Source organism: Myotis lucifugus, unplaced genomic scaffold (assembly GCF_000147115.1).
Source record: "Myotis lucifugus unplaced genomic scaffold, Myoluc2.0 scaffold_65, whole genome shotgun sequence".
In the NCBI taxonomy this organism is placed as follows: domain Eukaryota; kingdom Metazoa; phylum Chordata; class Mammalia; order Chiroptera; family Vespertilionidae; genus Myotis; species Myotis lucifugus.
This window is the reverse complement of record NW_005871113.1, coordinates 1851223-1868224: the sequence shown is the minus strand read 5'-3', so window position 1 is coordinate 1868224 and position 17002 is coordinate 1851223. Positions and strand designations below refer to the sequence as shown.

Below are 17002 nucleotides of genomic sequence, written 5' to 3'. Positions count from 1 at the left end.
TTTGGTGATTTATTATTGTGTATGGAAGACACCTAATGTAAACATAATTAAGTATTCTGTTATATAGCACATTGGTTTGATAAAACCTATAAAGCTATGTTACTCATTTTTGCCATTTTAGCATCTAATAAATCAACAGAAAGATCCAGATACTGAAGAGTATCGGAAGCTCCTTTCTGAAAAGGAAGTTCACACTAAGCGCATTCAACAGTTAACTGAAGAAATTGGGAGGCTTAAAGCTGAGATTGCAAGGTATAAGGAAGAAGCCTTAAATTGTATATAACACATGAACTCAAAGAAGTCTGTTTCTGCTCTTTATAAGGCTCCCCAAGTGCTTCCTGATTTAAAAAGAATGGAAAGTACTAGAGCAGTGATGTCGAACCTATGACACGCGTGTCAGAGGTGACACGCGAACTCATTTTTTTGGTTGATTTTTCTTTGTTAAATGGCATTTAAATATATAAAATAAATATCAAAAATATGTCCTTGTTTTACTATGGTTGCAAATATCAAAAAATTTCTATATGTGACACGGCACCAGAGTTAAGTTAGGGTTTTTCAAAATGCTGACACGCGAGCTCAAAAGGTTCGCCATCACTGTACTAGAGCCTTTACTTTCCCTTTATTATTTTAAGGAGCCAAGCAAGCAGTGATTTACTTTATGTCTTCATATATGAATTATTTCTATATTTTATGACTTTTTAAAAAACTACACAGTTATGAGTCTAAAGCTAAATGTGGTTTATTTTCTAAGCCAAAATAACTTATAAATAGGTTTTTATTTTTTCTTTGGTTAGAATATATTTATGTACCTATTTTGGAAAGATTTTAATGAAGTATTTACATAAAATTTTAAAATGAATTTATATTGTCCTTAAAGATAAGTTGAATATTAATGTTTCTGGTTTACATTTTAAAGGATTTAATGTCAGTTGTCCATGTCTTAATCTCTATTTATATAATGCTGGGTAGCTTACAAATTTTTGTCACATGTATTTTTTACTTGTTTTATAACAGTAGTCCAGCATTGTATTTCTTCAATAATATTACTTAATTTTAAAAATGAGAAAGCTAAAAATTCAGAAAGGTATCTACGTTTGCAGAGTTAATAGTTGTTAAACCCATGCTCTTAATTCAGGGGCACCTGATTTAAGTTAAGTTTATGCTGAAGTACAGGGTTTGGCAAACTTTAACCCACAGACCTGTTTGGTATGGCCTATGAGCTAAGGATGATTTTTACATTTTAAAGCATTTTTTGAAAGGAAGAACAGGTGACAAAGACTGTATGTATGTGGTCTACAAAACTTAACGTTTACTCAACACCCAATCAAGTGGAGTCAATTTTGCTGTCAGGCAAATGTGGATTATAATCTGCGTACCAACACTTAATTGCGATGTGAAATTGTGCATGTTACTTGACAACTTACAACTCAGTTTTTCTCATTTTAACATGGGAATGTATGGCTATCTAATAAGCAAATAAGATCTTTATAAAGGATCACAGATTATAAATGAAGTATCTTTTGAAGTATGTGTGGAGTTTTTAAAAGATTTTAAATGAAAATCTTACTAAAGCAATACAAACAATAAAAAGTGTAAAATTAAAGGATTTTAAAACGAATCTCATATACTTAGTCTTTAATTATTTTTTTTTAGGTCAAATGCATCTTTGACTAACAATCAGAACTTAATCCAGAGTCTAAAGGAAGATTTAAATAAAATAAGAACTGAAAAAGAAAGTATCCAGAAGGACTTAGATGCCAAAATAATTGATATCCAAGAAAAGGTCAAAACTATTACTCAGGTCAAGAAAATTGGACGTAGGTACAAGACTCAATATGAAGAACTCAAAGCACAACAGGATAAGGTATTTTGAAGTGATTTTTTTTTTATTATATGTATATGTTCACATATATGTATATATATGTATAATACATAAAATATTTTTTTAATATATTTTATTTTTTACAGAGAGGAAGGGAGAGAGATAGAGTTAGAAACATCGATGAGAGAGAAACATCGATCAGCTGCCTCCTGCACATCTCCCACTGGGGATGTGCCCGCAACCCAGGTACATGCCCTTGACCGGAATCGAACCTGGGACCTTTCAGTCCACAGGCCGATGCTCTATCCACTGAGCCAAACTGGTTTCGGCGATAAAATATTTCTTGACATACAATTTTGATGTACACAATTTTATATATCAGGATTACATATAAAAATCTTATTCATAATTTTGATTATTGGTTTTTAGGTCCTAAATTTTCATATAAGCTAATTTATGATACTGTTATTTAAAATTAGTTCTTTAATATGTCCCAAAATGCACTATAAATTCATAAAGAAATTTTAGTAAATGAGGTATTTTAGATCAATTTTCCTATTTCAAATATTGTCCCTTTTCCAAAGTATGTTCTCAAAACTCATTGCTGACTAAAATCATGTATATCAAAAAATGATAGTTCTTTATAATTAGGCTGTGTTGTAGTTTTATTTACTTATTAAAATAACTTTTTTTTATCCTCACCTGAGGATATGTTTTTATTGATTTTAGAGAGAGAGGAGGGGAGAGGAGAGAGAGAAAGAGGGAAACGTTGATGAGAGAGAAACATCAATCGGTCTCCTCCTATACCCACATTTGCACCCTGGCTGGGATGGAACCAACAACCTGGGTATGGTGCCCTGGCCAGAAATCAAACCTGCAACCTTTTCTTGTGTGGGACGATGCTCCAACCAACTGAGCCACACCAGTCAGGGGTGGCTGTTTTATAGTTTTAAATAACTAGTCAATATTAACCACCTATCTAAAATAATTTTTAAATCCTTGTTTTATTTTGAATCTGCATTTTGTTTTTAATTCCCAAAGATAAAGAACTGTATACTGACTTAATGACATATTTCACATATGTTAGATTAGAAAATATATAAAGGAAAAAATCCAAAACTTAACCGCTCAGTGTTAACCACTGTTAATACACTTGTGAGAAATTTGTCATTCCAAATAATTTTATGTTAATGCATCATTGTCCTGATTTGCTGGTTAATACTCAGTTTTATGGAAAACCCTAAACTATTTAATTAATAATTTACTTTTGGACACTAAAGTTGTTCTATTGGAAATTCATTTATGAATACGCTTAAATTTCTTTGCATAATTAGTTTTCTTAGATAAACTTCCAAAGTGGGATTACTGAATATAAATGTGGGACTGGAGTATATTATGACTGTTTACTATATTATATTAGATCATGGAGTCCTCAGCTCAGTCTTCTGGAGACCATCAGGAACAGCATGTCTCAATCCAGGAAATGCAGGAGCTCAAAGAAACACTTAACCAAGCTGAAACAAAGTCAAAATCACTTGAGAGTCAAGTAGAGAATCTGCAGAAGGTATGAGTGTGAAATAATAGAAGGTGCACGTCCCAATTTTTTCCTTGTTGAATACCTAAAGAAACAATGCAATATTATTCAGACATAAAAAGGAATTTTAGAAAGAACTATATCTTAAACACTGACACTTTCTCATCATATGGATTTGTATTTTATCCTTTTTACTTTGGATAACCCATGTATGAAAGTAGTATCAAATTATCTTCAAGTGTTCACTTACTTGGTTTGACCAGCATTTTATATTTATACTTCCATTTAACCTAAAGCAAAATAATGTTTTACATTTTAAGTCTGTAGTCCATACAGTTTATATTGATTTGATTGCTTTACCTAATAAATACTTGGTTTTCCTTTAAAAGACATTATCTGAAAAAGAGACAGAAGCAAGAAATCTCCAGGAACAGACTGGGCAGCTTCAATCCGAACTTGCACGACTTCGTCAGGATCTTCAAGATAGAACCACACAGGAAGAGCAGCTCCGGCAGCAGATAACTGAAAAAGAAGAAAAGACAAGAAAGGCTATTGTAGCAGCAAAATCAAAGATTGCACATTTAGCTGGTAAATTACTATATATATTAGGTTTCTTTAGTTAAACACAAGATAAGAGCAATCTTAATTTTTAAGTGATGAGGATGTCCTTGATATTGAAAGTCTTTCTTGTTAACTGGTAATGGATAGGGAGTACTGCTATCTTTCTGCTTTAGTGTGTAACTGTTATGACCTTTTGATGGAGATCCTTTGGGGCCACTGTATTGTCCTAAGGCCCTCTGTAAACTCCTAGACAGCATTGGATCTTACCAGCCCAGGGATTTTTCTGTGCCTCACTTCACTGAGGACCCCTCTAGTATAGCTCTTAAGGTAAAATACCATGTCAAAATATCATCTCAAGTTAAGGAGGAGCCCTATGTTGCAATAGACGGGGTCTTTCTGTGCCTTGCTTGCCAGACTGCTTAGTAGGTAAATAAAATGCCAAATTAGTTAGGTTTTATTATGAGCAATTTTTTTAATCTCTAAGATAGTGTCCCAGCAATAAATAAGATAAAAAAAATAGTTAATTATTTTTTAGCATATACAATAGGTTATATGAAATGAAAGTTTTGCAATTTATAATTGTACTTAACACATTGAAAATTTTTTTTAATCTCTTACTGATTTTTTTACAGAGAGGAAGGGAGAGCGATAGAGAGTTAGAAACATCGATGAGAGAGAAACATTGATCAGCTGCCTCCTGCACACCTCCTATTGGGGATGTGCCCGCAACCAAGGTACATGCCCTCGACTGGAATCGAACCTGGAACCTTTCAGTCCGCAGCTGACGCTCTATCCACTGAGCCAAACCGGTTAGGCCACATTGAAATATTAATGGCCATATTAAAGGACTTTTGCTGGCTATAGTTTATGGTGGATCCTTTATATTTTTGAGATCTTTGCTAGGAAGAGTAACATGTTTTTTATATTGGAATAAGTATATTTTTTACTGGAGTAATAAATACAGATATGTTTAGAACTTTTGCCTGTTGAGATGTATGTATATCAGAATTATTGTAAATATAAAAGTTTAGGAATAGAATCTTACTAGTATATGACCTTTGATTATCTATTAAGCACTTAAATATTCTTTATTTTCAGTGTTTGGAATAATATTAATAGAATCACGATTACTTCTTTAGGTGTAAAAGAGCAGCTAACTAAAGAAAATGAGGAGCTTAAACAAAGGAACGGAGCTTTAGATCAGCAGAAAGATGAATTAGATGTTCGTATGACTGCTCTTAAGTCCCAATATGAAGGTCGAATTAGTCGCTTGGAAAGAGAACTCAGGGAGCATCAAGAGAGGCACCTTGAGCAGAGAGATGAGCCTCAAGAACCTACTAATAAGGTGATTATCTAATTCTGTACACTTTACTTGAAGGTACCTGGTGATTGAGGAGCCCTTAGAGTGATTTTTAGCTAAACCAAGAATACAGAGAGTATTAACAAAAGTAAAACATTCTGATGACATTTTTTAATACAGCGGTTCTCAACCTGTGGGTCGCAACCCCTTTGGCGGTCGAACAACCCTTTCACAGGGGTCGCCTAAGACCATCCTGCATATCAGATATTTACATTACGATTCATAACAGTAGCAACATTACAGTTATGAAGTAGCAACGAAAATAATTTTATGGTTGGGTCACAACATGAGGAACTGTATTTAAAGGGCCAGAAGGTTGAGAACCACTGGTTTAGTGGAATCTTGTGGGATAGGCACAGTAATCCATAGTCTTCTTTTTGTATAGGTCCCAGAACAGCAAAGACAGATAACACTGAAAACAACTCCAGCTTCTGGTGAAAGAGGAATGTGAGTTTTAATCTTTTTATAGTCTATCTGTTTTTCTTTTAAAGTTCAGGAAAGATTTGGTGATCTTTGGGGAGAAAAACAAATCTGTATCTATTACAAAAGTATGTCCCATTAGGTAGAGCTTTGTGACAAAGAAAACATCTTTCATCTTTTAGTTTGTAATTGACATCTAAGATAGGCTACCAATTTTCCCTGTGATGTTAAGGATACCAATACAAGAGGCTGGGCTGAAACTTAGGTAAAGTGGTCAACTGTTGGATACATTTCACACTGTCAGGATGCACCACTGCAAAGTATTTCCTGCACAGATTTTAATGCTTAAATTTAAAACCTCTTCAATAAGAGTTTTGAAAAATTTAGTGAACAAAATGTATAGAACTATATTTACTGACTCTTTAAAATTGTTTTTTAATCCGCCAAAAGTCTACCCAAAGCAGTTAGGAAAAAGAGAATTAGTAAGGTCTGAATACAAATTAAGGTAATATTTGTTGAACACTCACTTCAGAAAATATATGTGCTTTGATTTTGATAGAGTGTATGTACTTTATAAACAATATTTATAGTAATTCAATGATTCTTGTATTTTCCCCTCTATAAGTGCCAGCACATCAGATCCACCAACAGCTAATATCAAGCCAACTCCTGTTGTGTCTACTCCAAGTAAAGTGACAGCTGCAGCTATGGCTGGGAATAAGTCAACACCCAGGGCTAGTATACGCCCAATGGTCACACCTGCAACTGTTACAAACCCTACTACTACCCCAACAGCCACAGTGATGCCCACTACACAAGTGGAATCACAAGAAGGTAAGTAAAATAATGCAGATATGAGTGACCTGGCTGCTTATTTAGATTTACTGTGAGAAGATGACAATAACTTTAAGGATAAATGAGGCTTCCACTAAAGCTAAAGTCAGACATGTAATAAAAGTGGGCAGTTAATAGTTTCAAGTGATACCTCTCAGGACACTTGTTAATGCAACAAATTTCCTCTCTCCCTTCTTGCTTTGTTGTGTTTTGAAAGAAGGGGGAAACTTAACCCAATAAGTATATGGCATGTTTTTCCAGGACCAAAATTTTCACTTATTATCTTAAGGCACTTTTTAAAAATATATGTTTTCATTGATTTCAGAGCGAAAGGAAGGGAAAGAGAGAGAGAAGCACCAATGGGAGAGAATTGGCTGCCTCCTGCACGGCCTCTACTGGGAATCGAGCCCACAGCCCAGGCATGTGCCCTGACTGGGAATCGAACCAGCAACCTCTCAGTGCAAGGAACGATGTCCATCTAGCTGAGCCACACAGGCCAGGGCAAATTTTCACTTTTAAGAACTAAGAAATATGATACAAAATCCACTTTGGAAAACCATACTAAGTCACTGGTTGAACCCAAACATCACTTTTTTGTTGAAATTTTTCTGATCTCTTCATGGCTTCGCTTTGTTCCCATGACACTTTCCTATTCACTACAGCAGTTACAATTCAGTTAAATACATACCTTTTTATTCCACTAGATTTCTTAAAGGGCAAGAATTTTCATTATTTAATCCTTTTATCCAACCTCAAGATAGGCAGGTGTTTAGTAAAACTTTACTGAATGCAATTTTCTTGGCTTCTTTTCTAAACAAAATGATGCTTAGTAAATACTCATATTTGACGCTGGCTTTTAAATTCCTTTTATTTTATACTAGAGGCCTGGTGCACGAAATTTGTGAGCGGGGGTGCGGGGGGGTCCCCTCAGCCCAGCCTGCACCCTCTCCAATCCGGGATCCCTCTTAGAATCCTGGACCACTGGCTCCTAACCGCTCGCCTGCCAGCCTGATCACCCCTAACTGTCTCTGCCTGCTGGCCTGATCCCAGCCCCAAAATACCACCACCCCCCCACCCCGGCCTGGTTGCCCCATGCAGCCTGCTGCTCAGTCGTTTGGTCATCCCTCACTAACCCCCCTGCCGGCCTGGTCGCCCCACGCAGCCTGTTCGGTCGTCCCTTAGGTTGCGATGGTCGCTTAGGCTTTTATATAGATAGATAATTTAAATAGAATAATAGATCAAAAATTGTTTCAGATATTTAATTCACTACCTATCAGTTCCATAGGCAGTACAAAAAGCCTAATACATTGCCTTTACCCTCTGTTTTTGTCACCTATAACACAGAATAGGGAGGATAATTCCAGCTTTGATAAGAAGACTTATATTAAGTATTATAATTACTTTTCAGCTATGCAATCTGAAGGGCCTGTGGAACATGTTCCAGTTTTTGGAAGCACAAGTGGATCTGTTCGTTCTACTAGTCCTAATGTCCAGCCTTCTATCCCTCAATCCATTTTAACTGTTCAGCAGCAAACACAGGCTACAGCTTTTGTGCAACCCACTCAACAGAGTCATCCTCAGATTGAGCCTGCAAATCAAGAGCTGTCCCCAAACATAGTAGAGGTGGTTCAGAGTTCGCCGGTTGAGCGGCCATCTACTTCCACAGCAGTATTTGGCACTGGTAAGATTAATTTTAAAATGAAGTTATAGTAGGCCTGTATGCTTGTAGTTTCTTGGATAAAATACATTATCTTGAGTATTCTTTGTACATACTTGTTTTCTACCGGGTATTAGAGTGGATGAATGTATTCCTAACATTTTATCTCAAGTTTAGTTTTTAAAATTAACTTTGTCTAAATTGAGTTATCATGCTCTAATTCAAGATTTAAATTGTGTAATTTCAAAGTTTCAGCTACCCCAGGTTCTTCTTTGCCAAAGCGTACACGTGAAGAGGAAGAGGATAGCACCATAGAAGCGTCAGACCAGGTCTCTGATGATACAGTGGAAATGCCTCTTCCAAAGAAATTGAAAACTGTTACACCTGTAGCAACTGAGGTGTGTAAAGGTCTTTCTGTTTCTTTCCATAGAGTTAATGTATTCTTTCAGTTATAGCATTATTAGGTGAATAGACCTTTGGGGTCCTAAATCCAGAAAACTTTCTTAATTTACTGCAAAGTTTCCACTGACAATTCAGGTATTGTTACTGTTGCCAACAGTGTTTTATATCCTTTACATATCTTTGATTAAATTAGTTCCCTTTTCAATTTTAAAAATACAGCTACAAAACATAATTTGAATTCCCTTTCAGTGTTTTTTTTTTAATTCAAAGAATAAAGATATGTATAATCTTGTGCACATTTTAAACTGCTACCTGCTATCTTTTTCTCAGATTAACCAAAATTATAGTTGTTTTCTTTTTTGAGGATAAATTGTAATGAATTATATTACTATCAAACATTGAGACTACTAAATTTCATGAGCATGTATTTAATTAATGCTCAGAAGACTTATTTTGTATTACTGAAGATAAGGTAATATTTTATAAGTAGGTATAAGTGAACATTTCTGTTGTACAGTTTTATAAAATTACAAGTGAGTTTTATTTTATTGGGAGAACTAGCTTAATTAATGCATTATCTCATGAACAGATGTTACTAACACTTGTATATCGTGATTCAGGAAGAAGTTATGGCAGAAGAAAGTACTGATGGAGAGGTAGAGACTCAAGTATACAACCAAGATTCTCAAGATTCCATTGGAGAAGTAAGTAAAACATTGAAAGTTACAAATTGTTGCTTTTAATGAATGAAATTAGCTTTGACAATTGAATCATTATTTGGACTTTAATTGGTTGCTTTCACATCTAGTGAAATATTAGAATTACCAATGCAATTTCTGCTTTCTTTTACTCCTGATTGGTATAATGCCTTCTAAACTTTATTGAAGAAATGTTTTGTTTATACTTAGCACAGATTTTCCATGCTAACAGTCCTAATGAGTAAAGACTATTTACTTAGTTATTTTGGAAGGACGAGTGCTGGTTGAGTCTTGAGTTAACCCACGATGTCCAATATGGTGGCCCTCTATTGCTTCCCTTACTGAATTAATTAATCCATGACAGGAAATGTATTTATACACTTATTCATTTTTTGAACTCTGATTGAGACCTCGCCAGAGACAACCTCACTGGTGGAAATGCATAGACTGAAGTAGCAAAGCACTAAGTTCCATTCCTAACTCTACCACTTAGAAGCTGTGGGACTATAAGCAAGTTGTTAATTCTCTCGATAAGCCTCAATTTTCTCATCTGTTGGACTAATATAACATAATTTTTAGCTTTGAAAAATACCTAAAGTGATATCTGCCACATATTAGGCACTCAAAGTTTATTTCTTTTCTTCCATCCTTTTGCCCCACATATTGAGAATTCATAATATAGTAATCCTCACAGAACCCATTACTATAAGCCTAGTGTTGTTTCTAAGAAATTTGCATTTATTAATTAATTTAATCCTCAAAACAACCCTATTTTATATGTGGAAAAAACCCAATTCCCAGATAAGTCATATACCCAAGTTCTCACAGCATTAAAGCTGGGATTCGAAGAGGGTATCTATTAATCTTGAAACAATATTTTCTGCCTGGATAAATTTTCAGGATCATTTTATTCTAAAATTATTTTATCTGTATAGAATAAAGGAATTATCTTAAGCTAATCATAAGAAACCATAGATTGTAAGTAAATTTTAGTTTCTTAGCTGCATTAATTTTTTAAGTTACTTTTTCCAGTTTTCTTTGGCTAAAAACATGAAGCTAAACCATTAGGATGAATACATAGCACTCTAAATTACATCTTTTTCATGTATTTTTCAGCAAATATCATCTGAAGAGCATGACAATTGTGAAATTAAAAGATGTGAATTTCTATTTTATTGTCAGATTTGTTTAAATTATACTAAAATCTCGGCAAAGTTTTTCCTTATGATTAGCAAAATGGCCTATGACTCAAAAGTGCCATTTGGTTTTTCATTCTGCCTTGTAGCACTGTCTATTAAATGTGTAATAGTTTATTTTTCTGATTTTCTGGCAGTGAAGCAGATGTTCCTGATAAGTGTTGCTTTTCTTAAAAAAGCATGTCACTTTGAGGCCCATTTTTATTATATCATGACTTCACTCTTTTTTCCATTATAGTAAACATAATCTTTATGAATGATTTTGTTTATAAACATTGTTTCTGGCTTGTATAAAAAATAGATTTTACTGAGTGTTTAAACAGGAGACATTTCATTTTTTATACTAAAAATAAAAAGTAAAGTTAAAATTACAGTTTATTTGAGCAGCTAGCAAAATGGAATTGTGAGGAACGAGATTAAGCAAATAATTATTTTTAAATCTAATATCTTAAATGTGGTTTGAAGAGTTAGGATAGTCAGAGTTTGGGGGGTAGTAGAAGTGTCTTTGTAAAAAGACAATCCTATATAATAAAAGGGTAATATGCAAACTGACCCTAACAGCAGAAAGACTGGGAATGACTGGCCACTATGACACACACTGACCACCAGAGGGCAGATGCTCAATGCCGGAGCTGCCCCCTGGTGGTCAGTGTGTTCCCACAGTGGGAGCTCTGCTCAGCCACAAGCCAGGCTGACGGCTGCCAGTACAGTGGTGGTGGTGGTGGGAGCCTCTCCCGCCTCCTCAGCAGCGCTAAGGATGTCCCACTGCAGCTTAGGCCTGCTCCCCGCTGGCAAGTGGACATCCCCTGAGGTCTCCCAGGCTGCCAGAGGTATGTCTGATTGCCAGCTTAGGCCCAATCCCCCGGGGAGCAGGCCTAAGCCAGCAGGTGGTCATCCCCCGAGGGGTCCCAGACTGCGAGAGGGCACAGGCCGGGCTGAGGCGCGCCCCCCCCCCCCCCCCCAGTGCACAAATTTTTGTGCACTGGGCCTCTAGTAATAATAATAATACCTTATTTAGTGTATTTTCCAGACTATTTCAGGTTTTGGGAGAAAAAAATTAGGTTGCAGAATATCTGGTTAATCTGTACATTGATTACATGTTGAAATAATGTTTTGGCTCTGTTAAGTATATTGTTAAAATTGATTTGCCCTATGTCTTATCTTTTTAAATGACTATTAGAAAGTTTTAAATTGCATATGTGAATCACACTGTGACTTGTTAAATTTCTGTTGGACAATACTAATCTTACAATATCATATTAGTAGTTTTGACACACATCTGTATATTTTGTGTGTGTATATTATAAATTATTTTTACTTGATTTTAGAGAGGAAGGGAGAGAGAGAGAGAGAGAGAGAGAGAGAGAGAGAGAGAGAGAGAGACAGACAGACAGACATGAACAGGAGATACATTGATCAGTTGCCTCCCGAAGCTCCCAAACTGGGGATCAAACCCGCAACCTAGGTATGTACCCTGACTGGGAGTTGAACCCTGGACTTTCTAGTGCATGGGACGACGTTCTAACCAACTGATCCACACTGGCCAGGGCTATTTTTTTTCCTTTTTTATTGGAGTATTACCCAATGAGACTTATAATAATCCCTCTATCAGAAGACAATAAAGAAACCCAAAGGTTAATCTTCTTTTATTTGTTTTTAAAATTCTTTTAAAAACCATGTTTTTAAAAATAAAATGCTCGTAGCCCATATGTGTTCTTTAGTTTTTCCTTGGATCTATGGTATGTTACTAATAGATTTAGGTATATTCAACTTTTTATAAATTTTTTTTAACTTTTAAAGGGAGTCACCCAGGCAGATTATACTCCAATGGAAGACAGTGAAGAAACCTCTCAATCTTTACAAATAGACCTTGGAGCCCTTCAGTCAGATCAGCAAACAACTTCATCCCAAGATGGTCAAGGCAAAGGAGATGATGTCATTGTAATTGACAGTGATGATGAAGAAGAGGATGATGATGAAAATGATGGAGATCATGAGGTTTGAAATCATCCATTGTTTTTGTTTTTAAATTTATCTTTATTGTTCAAAGTATTACATATGTCCCCTCCCCCCCCCTCCCCCCCCTTTCACTACCTCTGGCCCACACCTTTCCCCCCTCCAGGTCTATCACACTGTTGTCTATGTCCATGGGTTGTGCATATATGCATATAAGTTCTTTGAAATGCTGAAATCATCCAGGCATCAAACAATAAATTCTGATTTTCTGTCAGTATAAATCAGTGATTTTGCTTTTTCTTTTACCCTGATTAGCTCCTAAATTAACATTTTATAGTGAAATTGAGTGTAGAACAGTGATGGAAAACCCGTTTGTTTTTTAAATGATTGCTAAGCACTTTAATATTTGTTAGATTAGTTAGACTTAATCTTAAATCTTACTGATGAGTGACTGGATTTACTTGTAAGATCTATGGTTTCTAGAAATAACAGAAGAAACTCCTTTTTTTCCCTCATGGAACCCCGTAGTCCTTTTCAAAAGAAAATGAGATATAATAATTGAGTCATATTTTCAGTGACACTGTGTTTTATTTTGAGAGTTAATCCTATATTGATAGCTTCACATTTCAGATTCTGTTATTAATCAAACACTGTGTCTTAAAACCTCATACTAAAGCATAATTTCATCCGTCTTCAGTGCCACATACTAAATTTAGAATTAAAGTGGACCACTTGACACCTTGTGGACATCCAGGATCTTTAATCATTGAACTGATTAGATTCAGAATTGATTGTGTTTGTACTACTACTGATAAACTTCACAGTTGCTACCACTGAACTAATCCCATAGCAACTCCTGTACCCTGATCAACAACATGCCACATAAATTTCTAAGTATGTTATCAAGATGTGCAGAACATGTGTGCCATATCCTAGATCTTTATTTATATGTAGGGGTTTTTTTTAATAGGATTATGAAGAAGATGAGGAAGATGATGATGATGATGAAGATGACACTGGGATGGGAGACGAGGGTGATGATAGTAATGAAGGCACCGGTAGTGCAGATGGCAATGATGGATATGAAGCTGATGATGCTGAGGTAACCGGTTAGAATTTTGACCATCCATGTTAAGGACCTCTTCAAAAAAATTTACTGTTCCCCAAGGGTATTAAAAGGTCTCTATTCTTAGAACACTACAACTTTTTATACCTTTGGGTTTATTTCTACACCTTTTGTATAGCTGATTAATATTTCTTAAGACAATTATATTTAATTTGCACTTAGTATTTATATTTTGTTTTTAGGGTGGTGATGGGACTGATCCAGGTACAGAAACAGAAGAAAGTATGGGTGGAGGTGAAAGTAATCAGAGAGCTGCTGATTCTCAAAATAGTGGTGAGATTTTTTAGTCTCTTTTTCATTGAAGATTCTGATAATATTTTCTAAATTAAGATTGCATTTAATTATCACATATGTCATAAAACTTGGTTAGTAAATTGGCAAGCTAAAGATTTATGCTTGTCCTAGCTTTGTCATTTTATTCTGTCATAAAGTCTGCTATATTTATACCTTTAAAGTGTAGACATTATACTATCTTTTCTACCTCATTGGACTACTGTAAGGTTAAAACATTGAAACCTATAAAATATTACAAATACCATGTGTTGCTGCTGTTCTTGTTAAGTGAAAAAATTAAATTAGGGACTTATAACAACAGTTCACAACCAGAAGAGGTCAGTCTAACAAGCTACATGTTTCAAGAGTGTGGGTATTAGAGCTTCGCAATATTAATATTGTCTGCTTATCCAATGAATAAAAGACTTTTTGACCAATATAGCATGCTTTTTGTTAAATTTTTGAAAGGATGAGTTCTGGAGGGCCATTGAAATGTAGGTAGTAAAGGATTATGAGATTCATAGAAAAAAAATTAGAATCATTTTAAAAAATTGGTGATCATCTAGTATTAATATCCTGGTTTTATAGATAATATTAAGCCAAAATCATGAGTACCAGTGTAATAAAAAATTTATATATTTAGCCTAATGAAAAACTGTCTCTGAGTTTTCATATAGACCTACGTATTTTAAAGTACAAGGTATATGCTCATTTGAATTAAGGAAATTAAGGACGGGCCACTTTCCATTTTAAATTTTTAGGAGAAAAATAAACTAATGACTATTAACCATATCATGAAGAATAGTATTTAAGTGATGAGGTGGGATAAGTATCATTAATCTTAGGTAATATACATTTTATAAAACATTTGTGGATTTAAGATACATCTTTTGTATAGTTGGGATAAAGAGGGATTTTTTAAATTTATTTATGTATTTATTTATTTATTGCTGAAACCCCTGGTGCTTTGAATGGCCAAAATTCACAATGTCAGAATTCAGGGTGAGGAAAAGTTTATTGATGGAGAAGGAGAAGATGGGAGACCTAATGGTACCTTAGATCCATCTTGCTCACTGGACTAAGTTAAGGGGCTGGGGGAATTGGTATGTGGAAGCACTGACAGGGCAAGTTTTAATTGGAGGACCTTGGAACTTAGCCATTTATGGTAAAGGGGTAAACAAGACAGGATCTTCCTGGACAAGGGACCCTTGGCATCGGGAAGGATTACAGTGTTCAAGTTCTGGTCCTATGGTGGGGAGTGAGACTTTGGTTCCAGGTGCAGCTGAAGGTCAAAGTTTCCTTGTTTATGCTTCATCTGTAACTTGTGGTTTTGGTCTGTTGTTTCTGAAAAGCACTGTAGTGTTTTGTTAAACAGAATAGGACCATGTTTCTGTGGTTACAAATTCCCCCTTTTTGTTATTCATTCCTTAATCTTGGAAATAGGGCAACCAAGTCCAGGTTCAGTTAAGAGGGAGGATTAGCTCTCCAGCTTTTACTCCTATCAATTTCACGATGGTCCCTTAGCCTTAGAGGGGACATGCATGGTGTTCACTTTACAAGCAGAGACCACAGCAATGGTAGAGGTAGCAGCAGGCCAGGATACCTGTACTCTAATGAGATAAAGAATAAAGTAACTTTTGTTATTATTTCCTCAAACCATGATGAGCTGGCAAGGTTCAGGAAAAGGGCAATTTTAGTTCTTAATGATTTCAAGTCACTACAAGGATTCAGCTTACAAGTAGCAAACAAAACTCAAAAGACCATGGACAGTGCTAGAATCTAATATCCACAAAGGTATATTGTAGTTCTTATTGAAACATAATTTTCTCTCTAAAATCACCCTGATTTTTACCAAAGATAGCCAAATTAATACTAGTGTATCTGCAAAATAAATCTAGTGTCAATAAACTTGGCGTGTCTATTTGTCTAACTGCAGCAAGAATAGTAATTAATCAAAGAAGTACCATTAAATGTGCTTTGCTGGAATTTTCCTAAGGAATATTCAGATTGAACTTTAGCCTCTCAAGACTAAGAAGCCATAAACTAATGAATATTAACCATATAATGAAGAATAGTTTTTAAGAGATGAGGTAGGGAGAGATTAATGATACTTGGGTAATACATTTTATGATACATTTTGTAGATTTAAGATACATCTTTTGTGTAGTTGGGATAAAGAGGGATTTTTTTTTTTTTCCTTAATTCTGAAACCAAAGTTCATGCCCCTGGTGCTTTGAATGGGCAAAATTCAAACTGTCAAACTTCTGCAGTACCTATAGATTTTGGTGAATTCCTCTGTTAAGGTTTCCAACATATTCTGAGGTTCGTTCTTTGCATCTCCCAAGAAGTAACCTTAGTTCCTCACCTGGTAAGACTGCTGTGAACCATGTAAACAAAGTATCAGGCTATTTTCCCAAAAGGTTTTTTATTGGCTTCAAAAGTCAATTTTAACTCCTCAAAGATTTCTGGTCACATCTGTATCTGCCTGTCTCTCTGAAACATAACTTTTTAGTCAAAGCCTTGGTAATAAAACTAGTTTCCAATTGTATCCCGTTATAAAGAAAACATTATTATTAAACTTTGGCAAATAATCACTTTGCCGTGAAAATAAAAACACTCCTTGGAAGATTCTAGATTCTGGAAGGATCCAGTAGGGAGAAAAAAATGTTTCAATTCTGCTAAGAGATATAGTTTACCAAATTGCTAAGTCATTGGTAAACACGTTTCCTTTTATTTGGAAAACAAAAGATTAAAGAAGTCAACAATTTCAAATGAAAACGTCATAAAAATTGTAACCATTCTCATCAGTTCATTCAGTTCTATGAAATTGAACTTGTTCTGCTTGAATCCAGTTTTTCCTGTTAATGGCAAGGTTGTCTTTCAGGGTTCATATGGCTTGCTCAGTAAAGAGGGTATCTCAGTCACCAGAGATTGTGTAAGGTAGACCCCAAGTGGGAAACACGTTTTCTAACAGTTTCTTTGCTATTGTAAAGGCATCAACCTTTTGGCAGGAGAAAGCTTCAACTCATCCAGATTACATACACATAAAAAGAAGAACATGTTAATAACCCAAACTAAGTGGTAGTTGAATGAAGTTGAAATTAATTGTGCCACAGTGGATGAAGGCATGGAAAAAAATGCCAGGGAGCTGAATTAACCA

At 35.2% G+C, this 17002-nt stretch overlaps 1 protein-coding gene across 1 annotated transcript in view; it reads left to right on the top strand.

The window, feature by feature from the left end:
• Positions 1 to 17002, top strand: part of TPR (translocated promoter region, nuclear basket protein) — a 67858-nt gene that overhangs the window by 34358 nt on the left and 16498 nt on the right. The window contains exons 30-42 of the mRNA XM_023754746.1: positions 122 to 252; positions 1657 to 1867; positions 3246 to 3389; positions 3749 to 3947; positions 5060 to 5265; positions 5666 to 5727; positions 6326 to 6534; positions 7943 to 8215; positions 8441 to 8589; positions 9214 to 9297; positions 12288 to 12485; positions 13414 to 13545; positions 13752 to 13842. Coding sequence (XP_023610514.1) covers positions 122 to 252; positions 1657 to 1867; positions 3246 to 3389; positions 3749 to 3947; positions 5060 to 5265; positions 5666 to 5727; positions 6326 to 6534; positions 7943 to 8215; positions 8441 to 8589; positions 9214 to 9297; positions 12288 to 12485; positions 13414 to 13545; positions 13752 to 13842 — 2089 coding nt within the window. The remainder of the gene's footprint in view (positions 1 to 121; positions 253 to 1656; positions 1868 to 3245; positions 3390 to 3748; positions 3948 to 5059; positions 5266 to 5665; positions 5728 to 6325; positions 6535 to 7942; positions 8216 to 8440; positions 8590 to 9213; positions 9298 to 12287; positions 12486 to 13413; positions 13546 to 13751; positions 13843 to 17002) is intronic.